The following is a 17,093-nucleotide window of genomic DNA, read 5'->3' on the forward strand; positions in this document are numbered from 1 at the left end:
TACATATTAAAAGTATTAAAAGTTAGGAAGTAACAATCTGATTGTGTGCAAATGTTCTAAAATAAAATTAAAGTCAGACATTGACTTACTCTGGCAGACTGTCCCACGAAGAACACTGCTTGCTTGCCTCCAACTCCAAAATATGAGATATCACTATTTAAACTACGAGGCACTGGCAAAGGGCGTACGTATCCTGAATGATCACTAAGAATAACAGTGTCTTTAATAATTTTTTTCAAGACAAATTAAAAAACCCAAATATGAGATATCACTATTTAAACTACGAGGCACTGGCAAAGGGCGCACGTATCCTGAATGATCACTAAGAATAAGAGTGTCTTTAATTTTTTTCAAGACAAATTTAAAAACCCAAAATTTAAAATTTAAATTTTAAAATTTAATTTAACAACCCAAAGATAGTTCTGATATAAAGCTTCCATTAAATTCTTCCTCCTGGCATTTTGTTTAAAAATCCTTTATTTTATACATTTTAAAACTGCAAGATTAAAAAATATGTGCCTGAAATTCCTGATGAATTCTTTTTTAAAGGATGATAACAGAGTAAGTATTTTTCCAAGTAATTTTATAAGCATTTCTGCCCCTCCTCGTAAACCAAATATTATTAAATGAAAATGGCTTAAAAAGCAAGCCTGATCTTTCTGACAGCATCCAGTTTAAATCTGCATTTTAGGAATGCTACACATTTCTGTTACTAAACTTGTCTACAGCAACTTCAAAAAGCAGTGAATTTCTTTACAAATGACCCAGAATCACTTTTTATGCCCTTATCTCCAGATGTTTGGAAGACCTTGACTTTCTATTTGGAGATATTTTCAATTCCCCCAGCTATATTATCACTTCCCATGGCCCTATTACTTTTTACACTACCTGCTCATAAGACAAAGTAGTTACGACTGAGACTGTAATTACCATCTTCACATTTAGAAGCCTAGGCCTAAGGTATTTAAAATATGACCGAAGCGCAAAAACGGTACATAACTGATTTTGTGGAATTTTATACACTAGGATTAAGCCTGTCTGTGCAGCTAGAACATCTCTTGAGAACAGAATCAAAACCGTAAAGTTAATTCATATAAGTAGCAAAACCCACCACAGAACCTCCACTTTCTTCCTTAAATGCAAAACATTTACTTTGTGTAGCCTGCATCAAAAAATAGACATCTTAAGTGTAATTTATACAGAATTAAAATTTAAATTAAAAAAAGAAAATTTGAACTAAAACCATACATCTGTTTATCTGTTATTGCCGTAGCTTAAAAGATATTGAATGTATCATTTAATGCACTACTGAAAGGTTTTCAGGTGGTGAACATAGTACAAAAATTCCCTGCAGGGCATAGCATGGCCTTAACTGTATGCAGACAAGCAAAAGACAGTTTAGAAAAGGTCCAAAGAATAAAAAAGTATTCAGTGTGTCACACTAACAGAAGAGCAGTTTTGTGTCATAAAGCTTCTCTATTGCCTACTTAGAAAAAATATGGGTCTATTTATGCAGTCATAAAATGATGAAGTTTAGCTAAGTGCTGGTATACAGCTATGCCTTAAAAGCATATTTTGTGGACTTTTGCAGAGCTTGCTAATTGTTGTAGAAATATTTAGAATTGGCTAACCTTTCAAAGTCACCTTGTCTTGTGAACTTTGACAATCTATATACAGCCCAGTTGTTAAGCTGTTTAGAAGTCATTCCACTTCCATTATCAATCACAGCAACCGCTGGTTTTCCTTGGGAATCATCAAACAACTGTTTGGGGAAAGACAAACAAACAGCACAAATCAACAAGGATCAACAGGAAGAAAAGGATAATGCAAGCTATGTCTGAAAACATGAAAGTATTTTTTATCTTACCAATTTTATCTGTATACTCCGAATGCCAGTATTTTGAGATGTAGCTGACAGAGAATTGTCAATCAATTCAGCAAGGGCAAATGCTACAGAAATTGAAGAAAAATAACCCTCTTAGTGCTCAGAAATCAGACACCCACTTTTAGTAGTTTCTTTCAAGCAATTAGGAAAACACATTTCCTAAACACAGACAAGACCTAAGCCCTGTCAGAAAAATCAAAATCGCATAACATCTTGTTTAAAAAATAAAATAGCTTTTGTACATGTACCTTATGATTTGTTTCATCACTGAATCTCTCACATCTCTAATGGTAAGATCACAATTATTAGAATGAACCATGATAAACTAACCATCTCCTTACCAAAAGACAGATTTGTCCCTTTCATTATCAGAAATTTTTATGATTCATATAGTCAAAAGTACATAAAAATGGACTTTGACTTGTTAAAATATTGAGGGAAGAATTAATTAAATGAAGAAACCTGAATCAAAATTTTGTGAAACATCTAAAACTACAATGTTAATTCTTTATAAAAAACAAAGAAAATTGTAGAAATGGTTGAAGGATTTCAGTGAATGGTAAATACAACCAAATTTCTGTCAGATCCATGGCAATACACTGCAGAAGCAGGCAAACTGTTTGCACAAATTTGTTGTTTCTAACCATTAATGCCTGGAGCACTTACCTAATTAAAGTAAAACAACCTAAGTTTACTGGAAAATTGCATTTAATCTGAAAAAAATACATCAAATTCAGATTAGTTCAATCTGGCTGACCAGCTTTAGTGAACAGACATTTCCATTCAGCCTCTCTAAAAAGAAAACCTTATTTCCTACAATTTGCAGAGTTCTTCAGGATGCTACAGTGCAATTTACACTGGCCACATACTTCAAACATGTAAAAGAAAACTCTTGAGTGTTAGTGCAACACAGCAACACTGAAGCACACGGCATTTTCCTAAAGCTGTTACTGAAATATAAAAACTGTTATGCACTTTCTTGCAATTTTCTTCATTGAAAACAGAGTAGCTGTGCATCAGTTATGGGACCCATCTTTACTATTCCATATCAAAGAACAATGGTCCTTCATCAACACTCAAAATCGGTCAGGCATTGGTTTAGTAGTTCAGTCTTCTCCATGTCAGCTGCCCCTAGATCCCCACACCTCACATTTCATTTATTTAGGGTGCAACTTTTTTTGTCATCCTTTTCTAATATATCTGTAAAACCCTTATTATTCCTTCTCACATCCCTTGCTAATTTTGCTCCAGCTGTTCCTTAGTTTTCCTGATCTCATCCATACATTCCCAGGCAATATCCCTATATTATTCTCTACAGTTATTCTACAGCTTGCTTCCACCAGCTGTGCAACTCCCTCTTGTGCTTTAGTTTGACCAGGAGGTCTTTACTCAGCCATGCTATTCTCCTGCCTTCTACACCTGATTTCTTCCACAAAGAAATCAATAGTTCTTGTGCTCTAAAAAGTAATTTAAGTAACATCATGCACTCTTCTACTCCTTTATCCCCAAAGGTGTTTCCCGGTGTCCCATGCACCACACCCCTTAACAACTGAAAGGTCTTTTCCTGAGGTTTCGAGTCCTTACAATACTTTACACTTGCCTATTTAATCAAATTCCACCAGGGTGTGGTCATTGCAGACCAAGCCCAGTTTGGCCTTTCCAGTCAGCTTCTCTGTGTTGGAAAGCAACAGGTGCACTAATGGCTGTGGGCAGGAATAAAAGCACAGGTCTCCACAGAATGCTTACTCTGTGAGGCCTTACACAGCAATTTCTGTGCACAGGGTAGATATACCACTGACTCAACAGTATCACCAAACCCAAACCAAAACAGTGCCTTTCCTGGAGCACGGAACAAATGATGTGCACAAAGAGGAAAGACTGGTCCTTAAAAATAGCAGCTGCTATTTATAAACATTTTATATTGTTAAAACATCAGGAATGGTATCATGCTTGATTCTTGACTTTTTTTGCATTTTTTTCTGTGTAATTTTGAACCTGCTGTACCTATGAAGTACATAGTACTTAGAAGGTAATCACAGACACATACAGAATTTTCAGAGAAGCCATAAACAGGAAGTAATTTATTCAATAAAACAATACAAAATGCTGGATACATATTTCATGCACCACTTCGATAAAAAACACTTAAAGCAGCATCTTTTTAAAAAAATGCTTGCACTTGTTGGTAAGTTAAGTCCTGTAGCACCCCAGATGGGAGGGCACACAAAAACTGGTCATGAAATTCAAAAAGTCTACAGTTTAACACTGGAGACAAAAGCCTGATAACACAAATGCTGACCTGTCTGAATAACATGCACAAGATTATTCAGGCTAAAGTTACTTTACTTCTAAAATACTCAAACTTCTTGAACAAGTATTTGAGAAGGTACCTCTATAAATCTGGATTCTTAGGTGGCTACTTTTAATAATTTTTAAAAGAAAAATTTGTATAAAGAACATAGCTAATTTTTTTTTTTACAGTTAAGACTATTTTTTTAGCAGCTACAATTTTAAGTTGAATTGCTCATAACCACATTCTATTCACATAAACATCATTTACACAAGATTACTTTTGCAGGTACTTACGCAAAGGATTTTGGCCCTCGCTGGCATAGTACTCATACATGCCACTTTTGACAAGTGTGTCGTAGTGGGGCAGAAAGTCAATTCGTTCCTTGGTTGCCAAAAGCAACATTTGATCAACTGACTGTAGCAGATATAAAGTAACTCCATCATGAACAAGCTCGCCTGCAGTGAAGATGAAACATAAAAGTACTTTGAAGGGCACTGCATCAGGCAACTTCTGCTCTCAAAACAATTATGGGCTTAGCCGTGTAATCTGCGTATTGTCCTAGGCGCTGCCCACTCAGCATTTAACAACAACATTTAAATTAATACCTTTTCACATTTCCAAGCTTTATAATGCAAGTTTTCTCAGGTGACAGCTATGTACATATAACTTTTTCCTATCATTTACAGACTGTGACAGGAGATGCTTAGTATAACTGTCATCATACAAATACATCAAAAACACATTTGTGAAAGTAATTTTTAAGCAATTTTTGGCAAACTATTACAGGATTTATACAGTAATTAACTGAAAGTACATCATACAGCACAGTTATCATATGGCCTTTGCGATCAAGATAAGAAATAACTGTAATTATTTTGCCATCTAAGATACTTACTGAAGTTATCTTCTGTAATTTCCTTCCTATTTGTTGTGGTGATAACAAAGGTTTCATCAGAAGGTATGCCAAATGCCTACAAAAATTGAAGGTTATTTAGTTATGATAACTAAGTAGTCCAAAAACTATTCAGATATATTAAAACAAAAAAAGGCACAGTCTATTTACTTTGTCACAAGCTACTGATATGTAATCACATAATCTCTTAGAACACAGCTGAATTTAGAATCACTTGTCTTCTCAGTTTAGCCAAAGCTGTCCATACTTTTACCTGCATAAAATAAAATATGCTGTAGTGAGCAACAGGAATTTTAAGGAGGAAGAACTGTCCTATAGATAACCCCCCTTGAGGCAGAGGAATGAGATTGTGAAGCTACAGCAGTAGTTATGATCTAGAGGGTGTCCCATATTTAACTGCACTCTTGAGACACCAAACCAACCTAATATTTCTTAGCATTGGATATTAAAGACTTTGTTCTTCGCTTAATTCATACATCAAAAAAAAAGACTTCTTTCAGAAAAATTCTTTACTGTTAAAATACTTTTCTGAACCTAAACAATCTTTGTCACTTCGATGCCTTCTTTTGAATGTGTTTACTGTCGCTTTAGACTTTCTATCCTGCTTTCTACATGCATTTAAATGTTTCTACTTTTACTTTCATTTTTGCTCCCTGATGCTCTTTCCCAAAGTAATAAAATTAATATCTGTACCTTCTCCTGCCTTTCCAGTCTTTGAAACTCCATCAACCCAGTCAGTCTTGCAGTGACAACTCAGGTACTTTATGCACTTTTAGCCAGATTCTCCCCTGAAGGAAGTTCTAGCATTATCTGCAGCAGCTTGCCCTCATCATTTCCCACATCTCTTTCCATCCCTATTACTCATGAAAATACTTTTGAACACTACTTATGGTTTCATTAGGAGCCTACTTTCCATATTTCAGTTACTTCCTCCCTGTGACCACATTAAAGATACAGTTATTATCCATCACCAAAACTAGAAAAAATGTTGAATTTCTCATAGTACTTGGTGCAAGTGAAACAAATGCTGATGACACAGAGACTGACAGGCAGACTTAAGAACCTGGAGTAATACTTTTTAACTCTTCTGAATTCAGATCACTTCAATTCTACCTCTCACTTTACATAAATTTCCACATAGCAAATCTGTACAGGAAAAAATAAAAATTGCTCAGAGCAAGAAAAGTAAGCATTAAAATATATGGATTTTAGAAAGCTAACATCCTACTGTGCCATTCAAGGTCAGTGGTTAATATAGAGTAACTAGAGTTTTACATTTGAAAGCACAGACAAGCATCTTTCCCTCCAGCTATAACTACAGCTTCCTTGTTTTCTCAATCTCCCAAAAGCTTTTCTGCTCTCATAACCTTATGAAGAGTGCAGTATTTACTTTTTAAGGCAGCAAGAAATTAGGATCAGCTAGTGCATGTACAAGACAGCAGCCTGCTATGAAAGCAGGGGCAGCTTCATCCTTTTGGTCCTTCCCCCATTCCACGGGAGAGCCTCAACCAAAGCAACCCAAACAGCCTGGCAGGCGATGCTTAAATTTCCTGGGTGAACCCAGCAATTCAGTGTCCACTGGCATCAGGTCCTTTCCACTTCACAAGCTACTAAGCTGGTACACAGACCAAGTCTGGCAGTCTGGACTGCAGATTACTGTTTTTTCTTGTCCATGCCACGGTTTAACAGGCCATATCCTTTGTAAACTTTGGGGATTACTCAGTTTGAATGCTTCATTTCTATGAAGACTTCTAAGACTTACTTGTTTTACTTCCTCCCTCCCTCTCTCATACATTCTTGGTTATCCCAGTCCCTGTCTCCTCCCACTATGCCAGGTCACAGCAATGCAGCTGCACAGCTGTGCCAGTATGTGGATCTGGTTTCCAGAACGAGAAGCTGCTGGTCATTCCTGAACTTCAGTGACTCTACTGGGCAATTTACTTGTACAGTTGGTGATTTTCATTCAGTTCTGACAGACAATGATTGGTCAAATGTTCAATTTCTCAGTAAGATTTGTACATGTAAGAGATATCATGATAGCTTTTGTTGATAAGTTCAGGTTTCACTGCCATGTCTTTTTCACCCCAGCATGGTGCCCTTTTCCAATTAAGTACTGAAGATGCACACAACTCTGATTTTTCTTGATAAGATTTATGAGACAACCCAGAAACACATTCATATGATAAATCTGTGAGTTATTCTATGACAATCCAGACACACAACCATGATGAAGCTTTTATTGTCACCAAAATCTTCAAGAGTACAATCAGTATGCTCACAAATGCCTCTGCACACTCACAGTGAAAGCACAGTCAATGCTTGGAGGTTACTGTGTTCAAACAACTAAGTGAAAGCTTTTATCTTTTTGTATACAACAGAAGAGATGTTGGAGGAAAAAACAGATACAAACTTCAAATAAATCCAGAAGCTAGGAAAGGCAGACCTGTGAAAAGGCAAGGATCCCTACATTGTTGGTTACATATTGCTACATGCAAATGCAACAGTTAAAATGGTACAAAGATTAACTGTTACGTGCATAGCGAAGAGGAAAAATTACACCAAAAGCCTGAAAAGTATAGATTATGTCAACAAACCAAAATTGTAATATTCTGGGAAAACAACCTTAGCTGTTGACTGAAAACCAAATTAGCTGCCAAACCACACTTGGAAGCATGCTGAGTGTATGCTGCTGGGCTTTGATGTCAGAGAGGTGTAGGGGTGACCAGTGTGAGAAGAGGCAATCAATTGCCCTGAGACAGCCACAGCCAGTTCCAGATAGCCCTCAAAGCCATGGAAATAACTCACTCCTTGCCCAAATTTACACCAGAAGGACACATGGTACTTCTCCTCTAACTTATCAGGGAAGTAATAGAAGAGAAAAATGAGAAGCAACAGAGGAAATGCATCAGGAAACATTGCCAGGGACAGATCCATTGAGAGTATGTTCTCCACACCAGCGCAGGAAGGGTCTCAAAGGTGCTGAGGCCCACGGAGGATCCATGTCAGGGCACAGAATTTCCCCTCTGTCCTCCTACTCCCATGGAGCTGAGACCTATGGCAATTCATTATAGCAGGAAAACAAACAGTAAGAGCAGCAGAATAAAGCCCTGTACATGCCCTGATGTCTCGCACCACCTGTTACCTAATCAAAGGAACGGGCATTGACCATGAGATGTGCATTGGGGGAACATGAATAAATTACACTAGGAATGGGAAAAGAATGGTGTATGACAGAAAATGAGTTTGGAAAAGGGGAAAGAAATGCACCACTTCTCTAAGTGATTAATTTTCCCCACAATCAATCATTAGAAGTTTGTGTTAACAGACAGTAAGTTCAATTAAAAAAAAACAAACAAAACCCCTGAGTTTAACCTGTTTTGCACATAGCAGGACATCAGTCCTCAAACCCATGGAATGATACAGAAGCAAAAAAGCTGCCTGTACAAACAAGAAAAATGTCTTCCTTGTAACTGGAGGAACAGTTACATAGGAACACCACCTATGTTTCATGATAAATAAAGTTAGTAGCTTTCAATTTGCTGTTTACGACATGAAATTAATATAATGCTAAAGGAGTTTGAGACAATGTCACATGCCTAAGAAGCTTTCAGCAGAGCACTTCACAGGTATGACACAAAGTGTGAATGAACTGTGATATCTTTAACTTTTAAATGTCAATCAAGAAGCAAGGTTCACTTTATGTATCAACTTCAGTCACAGGTTTTCTTTATAAACGAAGAAAAAAAAACCTGACAAACCTCAAAACAAAACACAATCTCTCAAACCCAGATAACTCCTCAGCAGCTTACACTTCTTCAAACAGGCCTCTGTTTCTTTTCTCTTTCGCATATGAGCACAAAAGCTCAAAAGTTTTACTGTTACTTGATCTACACGCACAGAGCAAGTCTTACCTGCCTACTGAGCCAACTAAAACACTCAGCATGAAGTCAACATAGATTTTGCCTCTGGATTTACTATCTGCCTTGGAAAAGGTGTTCAAAGAGCAAATATTTAACTTTGTGAGTTTACCACCACAGCTTGCAGTCACATGAATAGGCTTGAGCTGGTAAGAGAAGGAGAAATAACATGCTGTAAGGACAGTCATCGGCCTGCTTCCTCTGATCCTTCTGGTGGTGACTTTTAAAACTGAAGGAACAGAACACTCTCCAACATGACAAAGGTAGAACAGTGAAGCCAAAACTACAATATCTTCAGAAAATACGTTTAATCCCTTGGAACCCAAACCTTTCCAACACAAACAGTTGTTCCCTACAATATTCAACTTCTGTACCCTTAAAATTCTGCATCCTCCCACTGTAACCAATCCAAGCAGACAGTGCATGAGAATAATGAGAATAAATGGCCTGTGATGCAGCCAAGGGATAACAGAGAAACATGGAGTTGCCTTCCACAGCCAAGAAGTACTTTTTCTGATAGAACTGTATTGCCAGTACAAACCTCTGAAGGGGAACGTGAACTGTATTAATTAAACGTAAAGAAATCTGATGATGGGATTTTCAATGCTCTCCTTCACAGTTATACACTGAGCTACCCAACATGGCAAAAGGCAATATAGCTTTTTAAGTATTTCAAATTGATCCAGCAGCTCCTTTACAAAAACTTGTCCAAGAAATTGAAAAAATGAAGCTAAGAGCCACATCCAAACACTGAGAAGCCTGTAGCCTTCTGTAATTTTGCTCTGTTAACTAAATATCCCAAATATGCCACTTACCAAATTATCATCTGAAAGACATGCATTTATCAGTTAATTAGCCCATTTAAAGAACATTTATCAGTCCAAATTGAGAGAAATCTCTTAGATCAACAAATGGATGAAATGACAGTACTCATTTAAGGGAAACTAGTTCATTCTCAAATCCCAGATTTTCAAGCCAAGAACTGTGTTTTGTATCATCTCTCTCAACTATTCATACAACTTTATAATATTAAGGTAATTAATAGAAGTAGCAGATATGAAAACTAAAATATGAAAAGATTAAGTGGGGACCTTGCCAGAAGTAAATGAGAACAACTGTATGTGCCACATAAGAATGCTAATCAAAGAAACTTTTCCAATTTACTGTTAGGACAGTTCCCAACATGATGACAACTTGCTGAGGACCTGGGACTAAGCACTCATGGTAGGAGGGCAAGGATGGTAACAGCCATCTCTAATCATAATCTCAAGAAGCTTCCCTAATGTCAGAACACAAACTTATAACATCTTTGGACACCAACAGAAAGAGGAATCCAAAAGTCTCTAGAAATGTAGCTGAAATTAAAAATAAAGGTAGAAATTATTTCTAAGCATTTCTTAGAGCTAAAAGCAAAAATTTATATATTACAGAAATACACAGGAGCCCATATCTTCTGGACAAATGGTTTTTATAGACTATCTGCAGACAAAAACTAGCAACTAACACTTTAAAATATTTTCCAACCATCCTTTATTGACAGCACCATCTCCATCTAAAGAACAAATTACAGAGGAGAACATTTGCAGAACTTCAAGGTCCTTTTCCTCTGTCACACTTAAAAGCTTCACTACTTTCAGAAGTTCAGTTGATACACTTCTAAATATTTACAAAAAGTGATCAATAAAAGAAGTTAAGAACTAAGAGTTGAACAGAAACATTTAGAACATTGCTATGTATCACAAGATTCAGTAATAGAATAGGTTTTTGAGGTTTCTTAAAGTTTTACCACAATTTTGATGGAGAAAGTGAAAAAAAGAAAAGAGAAACTGTATGACACAAGATCTATACAGAAGTCACAAGTGCATTTGTCCAGAATGATGTGTTAACTCAGACATCTTTTCAAGATTTGCAACTTTTAGCAAGCAGAAAGAAGCTTGGGACCCCAGAATTTCTACAAAGAGCATGTTACTAGACTTAGTCTGAGTCTAGACAGTAACTTCCACAAGACCTTCACAAACTACCATGTCTGAAATCACAATCACAAATACTCAGTGCAGCTATCAGCCAAAATTTTAACATTAACTTCATGCCCGCTTCTCCTACCAAAATATGGCACCACTTGTTAAAGAAACAAAAATTCAGAAACCACTCTTCAAAACAAAAAAACATTCAGTCACTTTAAAAGCTACACCTGGATAACTAATCCTAAAGATTGCTGATACTCTTCATCTGACTGTGTTGACAACACTCAAATTTGACCAGCCAGGAACCGACAAGCCACTCAGCTTCCCAAATCAAGTGATACACATAAGGCTGTACTTAAGTGCACAAATGTAGGCAAACTGCATTCTTCCCACCAAACATGAGTAACAATTTCAGTGAAGTCTGAAATACAGTGTGATCGTATTGGAAAAAACTTACAGCATTGCTGCATCTTACAGTATTTCCAACAGTGTCTTTAAACATCAAAGAGAAACTTGCTTTGCGTATGCACAGCATGTTTAAAATACATATATTTTTAGTTTCTGGTTATAGAGAATTGCTAAACAAACACAGGGCTTAAAATACAAAAATAAAATTATTGCAAGATGGACTGATTTAATCATTAATGGAAGTATCGCTATTAAGCATTTATTCAGAATGATGTTTTGGTGATACAAACTTGAAAAAGTTCCTAATATTTTTCTTTGACTGTAAACAATTTAATTATACATTTATTACGCATTGTTAAGCAAATATTCACCAAAAATTCACTTATTTCTTGTCTTGATTTGATACTACACTTATGCTTATTTTCCATACACCATCTTAATATCTTTTTCTGCTTCTTGGCTCATTGAGACATGGAATTCATTTGGGTGGATTGGAAAAATAATTATTTAAATAGCAAGTAGACAGGTTAGGATACAATGGGAAGCTCAACAAAAGATGTGACAAAAGATTAAAAGCAAAAAACTTTGTTTTACTGTGATACCTGTTTTTTGAGTAACTATTTCAATTACAGATATTTACTTTTTATACAGATTACATATCTATGGGTTTGGGTTTTTTTAGGAGATCACAACAATGAGAAGAAGTTTCAGAAGAACTAATTCACCAATGAGCTTGGTTCCTATACAAGTAGTAACCCTAATCTTACTACCATTACTCTGTTCAGACTGGTAGCTGAAGCACAATACAAGCATTATAATATTATCCTCGGAGATTAGCTTCACCTCAAAGCCTCTCAAAAAAAAAAAAAAAAACAACAAAAAAAACCAAAAAAAAAAACAAAAAAAAAAATGGCAAATTTCTGTGCAGGTTTTCCAGCACAGACATTTTCTGCTCTAAAAGGAGCATGACCTCTCTAAGTGCCTGAAGGATTTCTGCCATCTCAGCAACAAACTGAAGTGGTCCAGCTCCACTCTGCCCCTGGATAACGTGAGCAAGGAATCTCACATTAGATGCCAACAGTTTAGCTCCATTCTGCTTAATGCTACTAAGTATTTTTGAATTATCCTCTAAACATCAGGACAAGCAGTGGGGCACAGACCCAGCAGAAGACAATAAGTAGCACAAGAAACAGTACTGCCAAGAAGAAACAAAACACAATATTGAACCCACTTAGTCACCTCAAAACTTCACAGTTCTGTAGACTGAAATTATAGGACTGCTCCACATGGGCACAAATGGAATACTCAAGCTAGCATTATTCTTAATTAAGAGGTTTCTGCTTAGGATTGATCACTACAAGGATGAAGAACGAAGACCATATAAGCTCCACCCTGTTATAATATTTCTTCCCTAAATCTTCCCTCCTGCAACACTGAGAATAAAAGGCTAATTTATCAGTATATAAAGCCACTTCCAACCACACAAACATGCATTAACTGCTTAGGGGATAGTAAAAAAACCCAAACATTTGCTTAAAAAGACGCCCCAAAATTTCAAAAATTAATTAAGAATACTTTAGTAATAATAGAGAAATATTTTATATGACAACAGACACAATACACATAAGCTCCTAAATCAACCTCTGAAGTGGTTGAATCAATTTTGCTCCACAAACGAGAAAATACCTTCTCTATACATTATTTTAAAAACCCCTAATCTCAGAAGTAGAAGCCTAAGCCCATGCCTTCAGGTACTTAAGTATTTTCAACTCAGAATCATCAGATATCACAATCAGGTTTAATTTCATAATTTTTGTAGGTTTTGACTCCTACAGATCCAGTTCTATCCAGAAGAATCCTCTTGTGCCATAGGAAGATGTTCACAATGCAAATAGTTCCAACAACTTATTATTTCTGGTATCCTTGTCAGCCATGACCACGTGGGAGCGCCTCCGCTGCTACAGTCACATCATTCAGTTCCATGACAAATTGCCAATCACAGTCCATTGAAAGCTGAGCCTGCACTGAGGCTGAGCCACCAGACAGGAGACCAGCAGAAACCACACTGCTGCATACTCGGTATCTGCCCAATCAAGCAGTCTGACAGTGCCTAACAGCTTTAAGTGACTACAAGTGAATACAACATTCCACTTCACCTTAGTTTGAACCAACTCAAAATGCGCTTAACAAAAGAATCGTTCTTCCTGAGCTTTCGTCACTTCCCTGCCGCGTTTTCAGCACCACGAACCTAGTGCGCTTAACAAAAGAATCGTTCTTCCTGAGCTTTCATCAAAGTCTGTCCCAAGCCTGTGAACCCACTCATCACTTTCTCCTAAAAGTAATTAGTTGCAACTTTCAAGATACCAGAAATTGAGAACTTTGGATTACAACACTCAGAGAAACACAAAAGCTCTTGGAGCACTGAGATGCCAGAATGCTCTTCAAGAAGTCCTAGAACTTGTATATTGTTGGTGTGGGAGACATGAGACAGCAAACATCCCAACCCTCTGCCTGTCCAGTTTTCACTGCATCAACATTTACAGGTCATGCCAATCCACCTGTCTCAGCATCCTTTCAGAGTCGTATGTCCCACATATCAGATGATGAAAGATCCAAAGTGCAGAGAGTCATCACACTGAAACTAGCAGTGACAGAAGCACCTCTGACTGCACTCACTGATGGTAAACACATTATTGGAGAAGGTCCTTCTCTAAGAGGATGATCAGCTGAGGTTCTTGCTGCATAAGCTTGTAAGAGCACAGACCCTGTTATCCTTAACACCCAAACCAGCCACAGGACTGCTGATAAGGCTTGTGATATTAAACAGACTAAAAAACTATACTTGAAAGTTTTACCTGCACAGGCATCACATTCAAACACAGCAAGGTCTGCTCTGCAGCATCAGGCTTCTCAAACGCTCCACTGCCCATGCAAGAAGTCTGCCTAACAGCATTAAGGTTCCGACTTCAAAACGTCAATACATTGCTCTGGTAAAAAAATCCCCCAAGCTCCTTGTACCCGAGATCTGTCACAGCTGGTGATGGTGGCTTAGTTCTTAATAAAATTGCAAATGTGCCAAAAGCTGTGTGAACTACTGCACACCATGAGGATGCATGGAAACATTATGCCACTGGAGTGTGCAGTATATGGAAAAATAATCAGAAAAGACAGACTCCATTCTAGAACAAACTGTAAATTAATGTTAAACTCAGACCATTGATTAATTACAAAATCTAAGAGAAAAGAGGGGTAGATTCATCATGTACATATTTGCCTCAACTACTGAAAATACTTAGTATTCTTGAAGCTCATCTGCTAGGTACAGATGTATTTATTAAGACAATTCTTGGAGAAAATTATGTAACACTCAATTATTCATAGGAGATACAAACCCTTGGAAGGTCACGAACCCACCCTATTGTCAAGCTTCTCAGAATGCTACACTGTAGTGTATTCATTTGTTTATTGGGCACTGATCAGACAAAGGAATGTGCTAACACTCCACAACCCCTTTATTTATGAGTACAGAACCACAGAATCAAAAAGACTTCCAAGTCTTCACACTCTCTAAACCAGATCATAGCACAAAGTGCCACCTCTACTCCTTTTCTGGACACTTCCAGGGGAGATAACTCCACGTTAAGATTCAGTGACCCTACCAGATCATGGCTATGCCATTTTGGACACAGAACTCTGTGACAGCTATCCCTGCTGACATTGGCAATTCAAAGCTTCCATCACAGTAGGAAGCCAGTACATTAAACACTGTCCAGACACAGAACAATTTATACACTACTTATTTAGGTTTTTTTCCTCAATAAATATTTTGCCTGTATCTTATATGTAATTATTATAACATATATTAATTATTTATTTCATCATGATATAGTTGTATTACAAATAAAAGTGACACTTGGTAGTACTTATATTGTTCATAAATCGATAAATTTTAATAAAATTTAGAAATAATTCTATTTATTAAAATGTAAAACAGATATTTATTATATCCCATCTATATGCAAAAAATAAAATTTACATGCTAGAAAACGAAGAGCAAATTATACTGGATAAAGAAACTAAAATTAAATTTTTTATCCGACTAAATAAGTACAGAAATTCAGAGCTGATTTTCCTACGCATTTCACATGGCAAAACGTGCAGGCAGCTAACAGGTTTATGGCATATACCCCTCGCTCAGAAAACGAAACCATGCCAGAAACGGGCGATGCCCACTGGCAGCGCCAGCAAACTACTGTAAACAGCTCGTACGCGGAAAACAATCTCCACTTCCCCGAGCTGTGAGGACGGAGTAAGTTTCGTTTCGCGTTACGACAGAGAAAAAGAACCGAAAGCACACGCGACAGGACAAAGGCGCCGCCAGGCACGGTATTTAAATGGCAGCCACCGCTGCAGACGGGAAACGGCGCCCATCGCCAACACTTTGGAGAGCAGAAAGAGCCACACATCCCTTAGGCTGGAAGTGACCTCCGAGACGCCCGAGCCGGCGTTGTGACCGAACGACAAGCACCGCGTCAACAACGAACGCGCTCCGGAGCGCGGCGTCGCTGCCCGCGCGGGGGCGCTGGGGGGCCGCGGCTGCCTTCCCGCCCGCCGCCAGGGGCTGCTCCCGCCGCCGCCCCGCACCGGCCTCTCGGGCTGCGGGAGAAAGGCGACGGCGACGGCGCGGCCGCGGGCTCTCGGCCATGGCCGCCCACCTATCCCGGCAACAAAGCTGGCGGGCAGGCGGCGGCCCCCGAGCAGGCTGTGACACCCCCGCTCCGCCCCGGCCGCCCCTCAGCCCCAGCGCCACAGGGACGGACGCTCAGTGGTGAAACAACGCCACCGCCGCGCCCGACGCCGCCTGCCCTGCCGCGTACCTGGCAGACGGCGCTGCGGAAAGCGCGGTAGCTGTCCTTGCCGTAGCTGAGCACTTTCTCGTCCGGATCCGCCTGCTCCCGGCGCCGGTCGAAGAGGAACACGGTGCGGTCCCCGTTGCCGCGAGGGGTCAGCAGCACCGGCCTGCGAGGTGCGCGGCCGCCTCCCGCCGCTGCTGCCGCTGCCATGTTGGGGAGCTGAGGAGCCTGAAACCGTCCTGCAGCGATGGCGGCAGCGACGCCTCCTGCTGCCGGGCCCGCCAGCGCCCCCGCCCGGCAAAACACGTCCTGGCCGGGGAAGGAGGAGGCGGAGCCGGCCCGGAAGCCGAGGAAAAAGGCGCCGTGGAAACCCGGAAGAAAAAAGTGGGAGGGAGAGAAGGAGAGGGACGGCGGTGGCTGTGCTGCCGGCCATGTGAGGTGGTGCGAGGGGGCGCTGGGCAGGCGGGTGAGAAGGGCCTGGAAACAAAGACGCCGGTTCGGCGATACGACCTCGGGATGAATTAGCGCTCTCCGCCTCGCACCGCTTCCGCCGCCAGGTGGGGCAGGAGCAGGATCGGGATCGGGGTCGTCATCGTCGCCGTAGGAAGCGCAGGCGGGCTGGGCCATGGGAGCGCGTGCTGCCGCCCGCCGGCCGTTGCGCGCGGCGCAGGCAGCGCGAGCGGGACCCGCAGCGCGAGCGGGACCGGCGGGGGCGCTCCCGTCACCGGCGGGCGCGCTCCCGGCGCAGCCCGGGCAGCGGGCAGGGAGGGGCCAGAGGTGTGAAATCCCGCTTCTGCCTGAAAGTCTGCCTTGAAACCAAGCGGCCAGTCCGGATCTCAACAAGTGTTGTTTCACAGAAT

General features: G+C 39.7%; 1 protein-coding gene across 2 annotated transcripts in view; it reads right to left on the bottom strand.

Moving 5' to 3' along the window:
- Positions 1–16,991, bottom strand: part of SMCHD1 (structural maintenance of chromosomes flexible hinge domain containing 1) — a 70,445-nt gene extending 53,454 nt beyond the window's left edge. Inside the window, exons 1-6 of one of the 2 annotated variants that reach the window (XM_039706261.1) lie at positions 16,258–16,991; positions 5,074–5,149; positions 4,472–4,633; positions 1,868–1,950; positions 1,632–1,762; positions 90–204 (exon numbers count right to left, since the gene is read on the bottom strand). In XM_039706261.1, coding sequence (XP_039562195.1) covers positions 90–204; positions 1,632–1,762; positions 1,868–1,950; positions 4,472–4,633; positions 5,074–5,149; positions 16,258–16,860 — 1,170 coding nt within the window. In that variant the 5' untranslated portion in view covers positions 16,861–16,991. Of the gene's footprint in view, positions 1–89; positions 205–1,631; positions 1,763–1,867; positions 1,951–2,551; positions 2,571–4,471; positions 4,634–5,073; positions 5,150–16,257 lie in introns of those variants that run through there. The other variant, XM_039706263.1, reaches the window with a different exon arrangement.
- Between the last annotated feature and the right edge of the window lie 102 nt (positions 16,992–17,093).

This window comes from Passer montanus, unplaced genomic scaffold (genome assembly GCF_014805655.1).
Source record: "Passer montanus isolate IOZ18808 unplaced genomic scaffold, ASM1480565v1 scaffold19, whole genome shotgun sequence".
Lineage (NCBI taxonomy): Eukaryota > Metazoa > Chordata > Aves > Passeriformes > Passeridae > Passer > Passer montanus.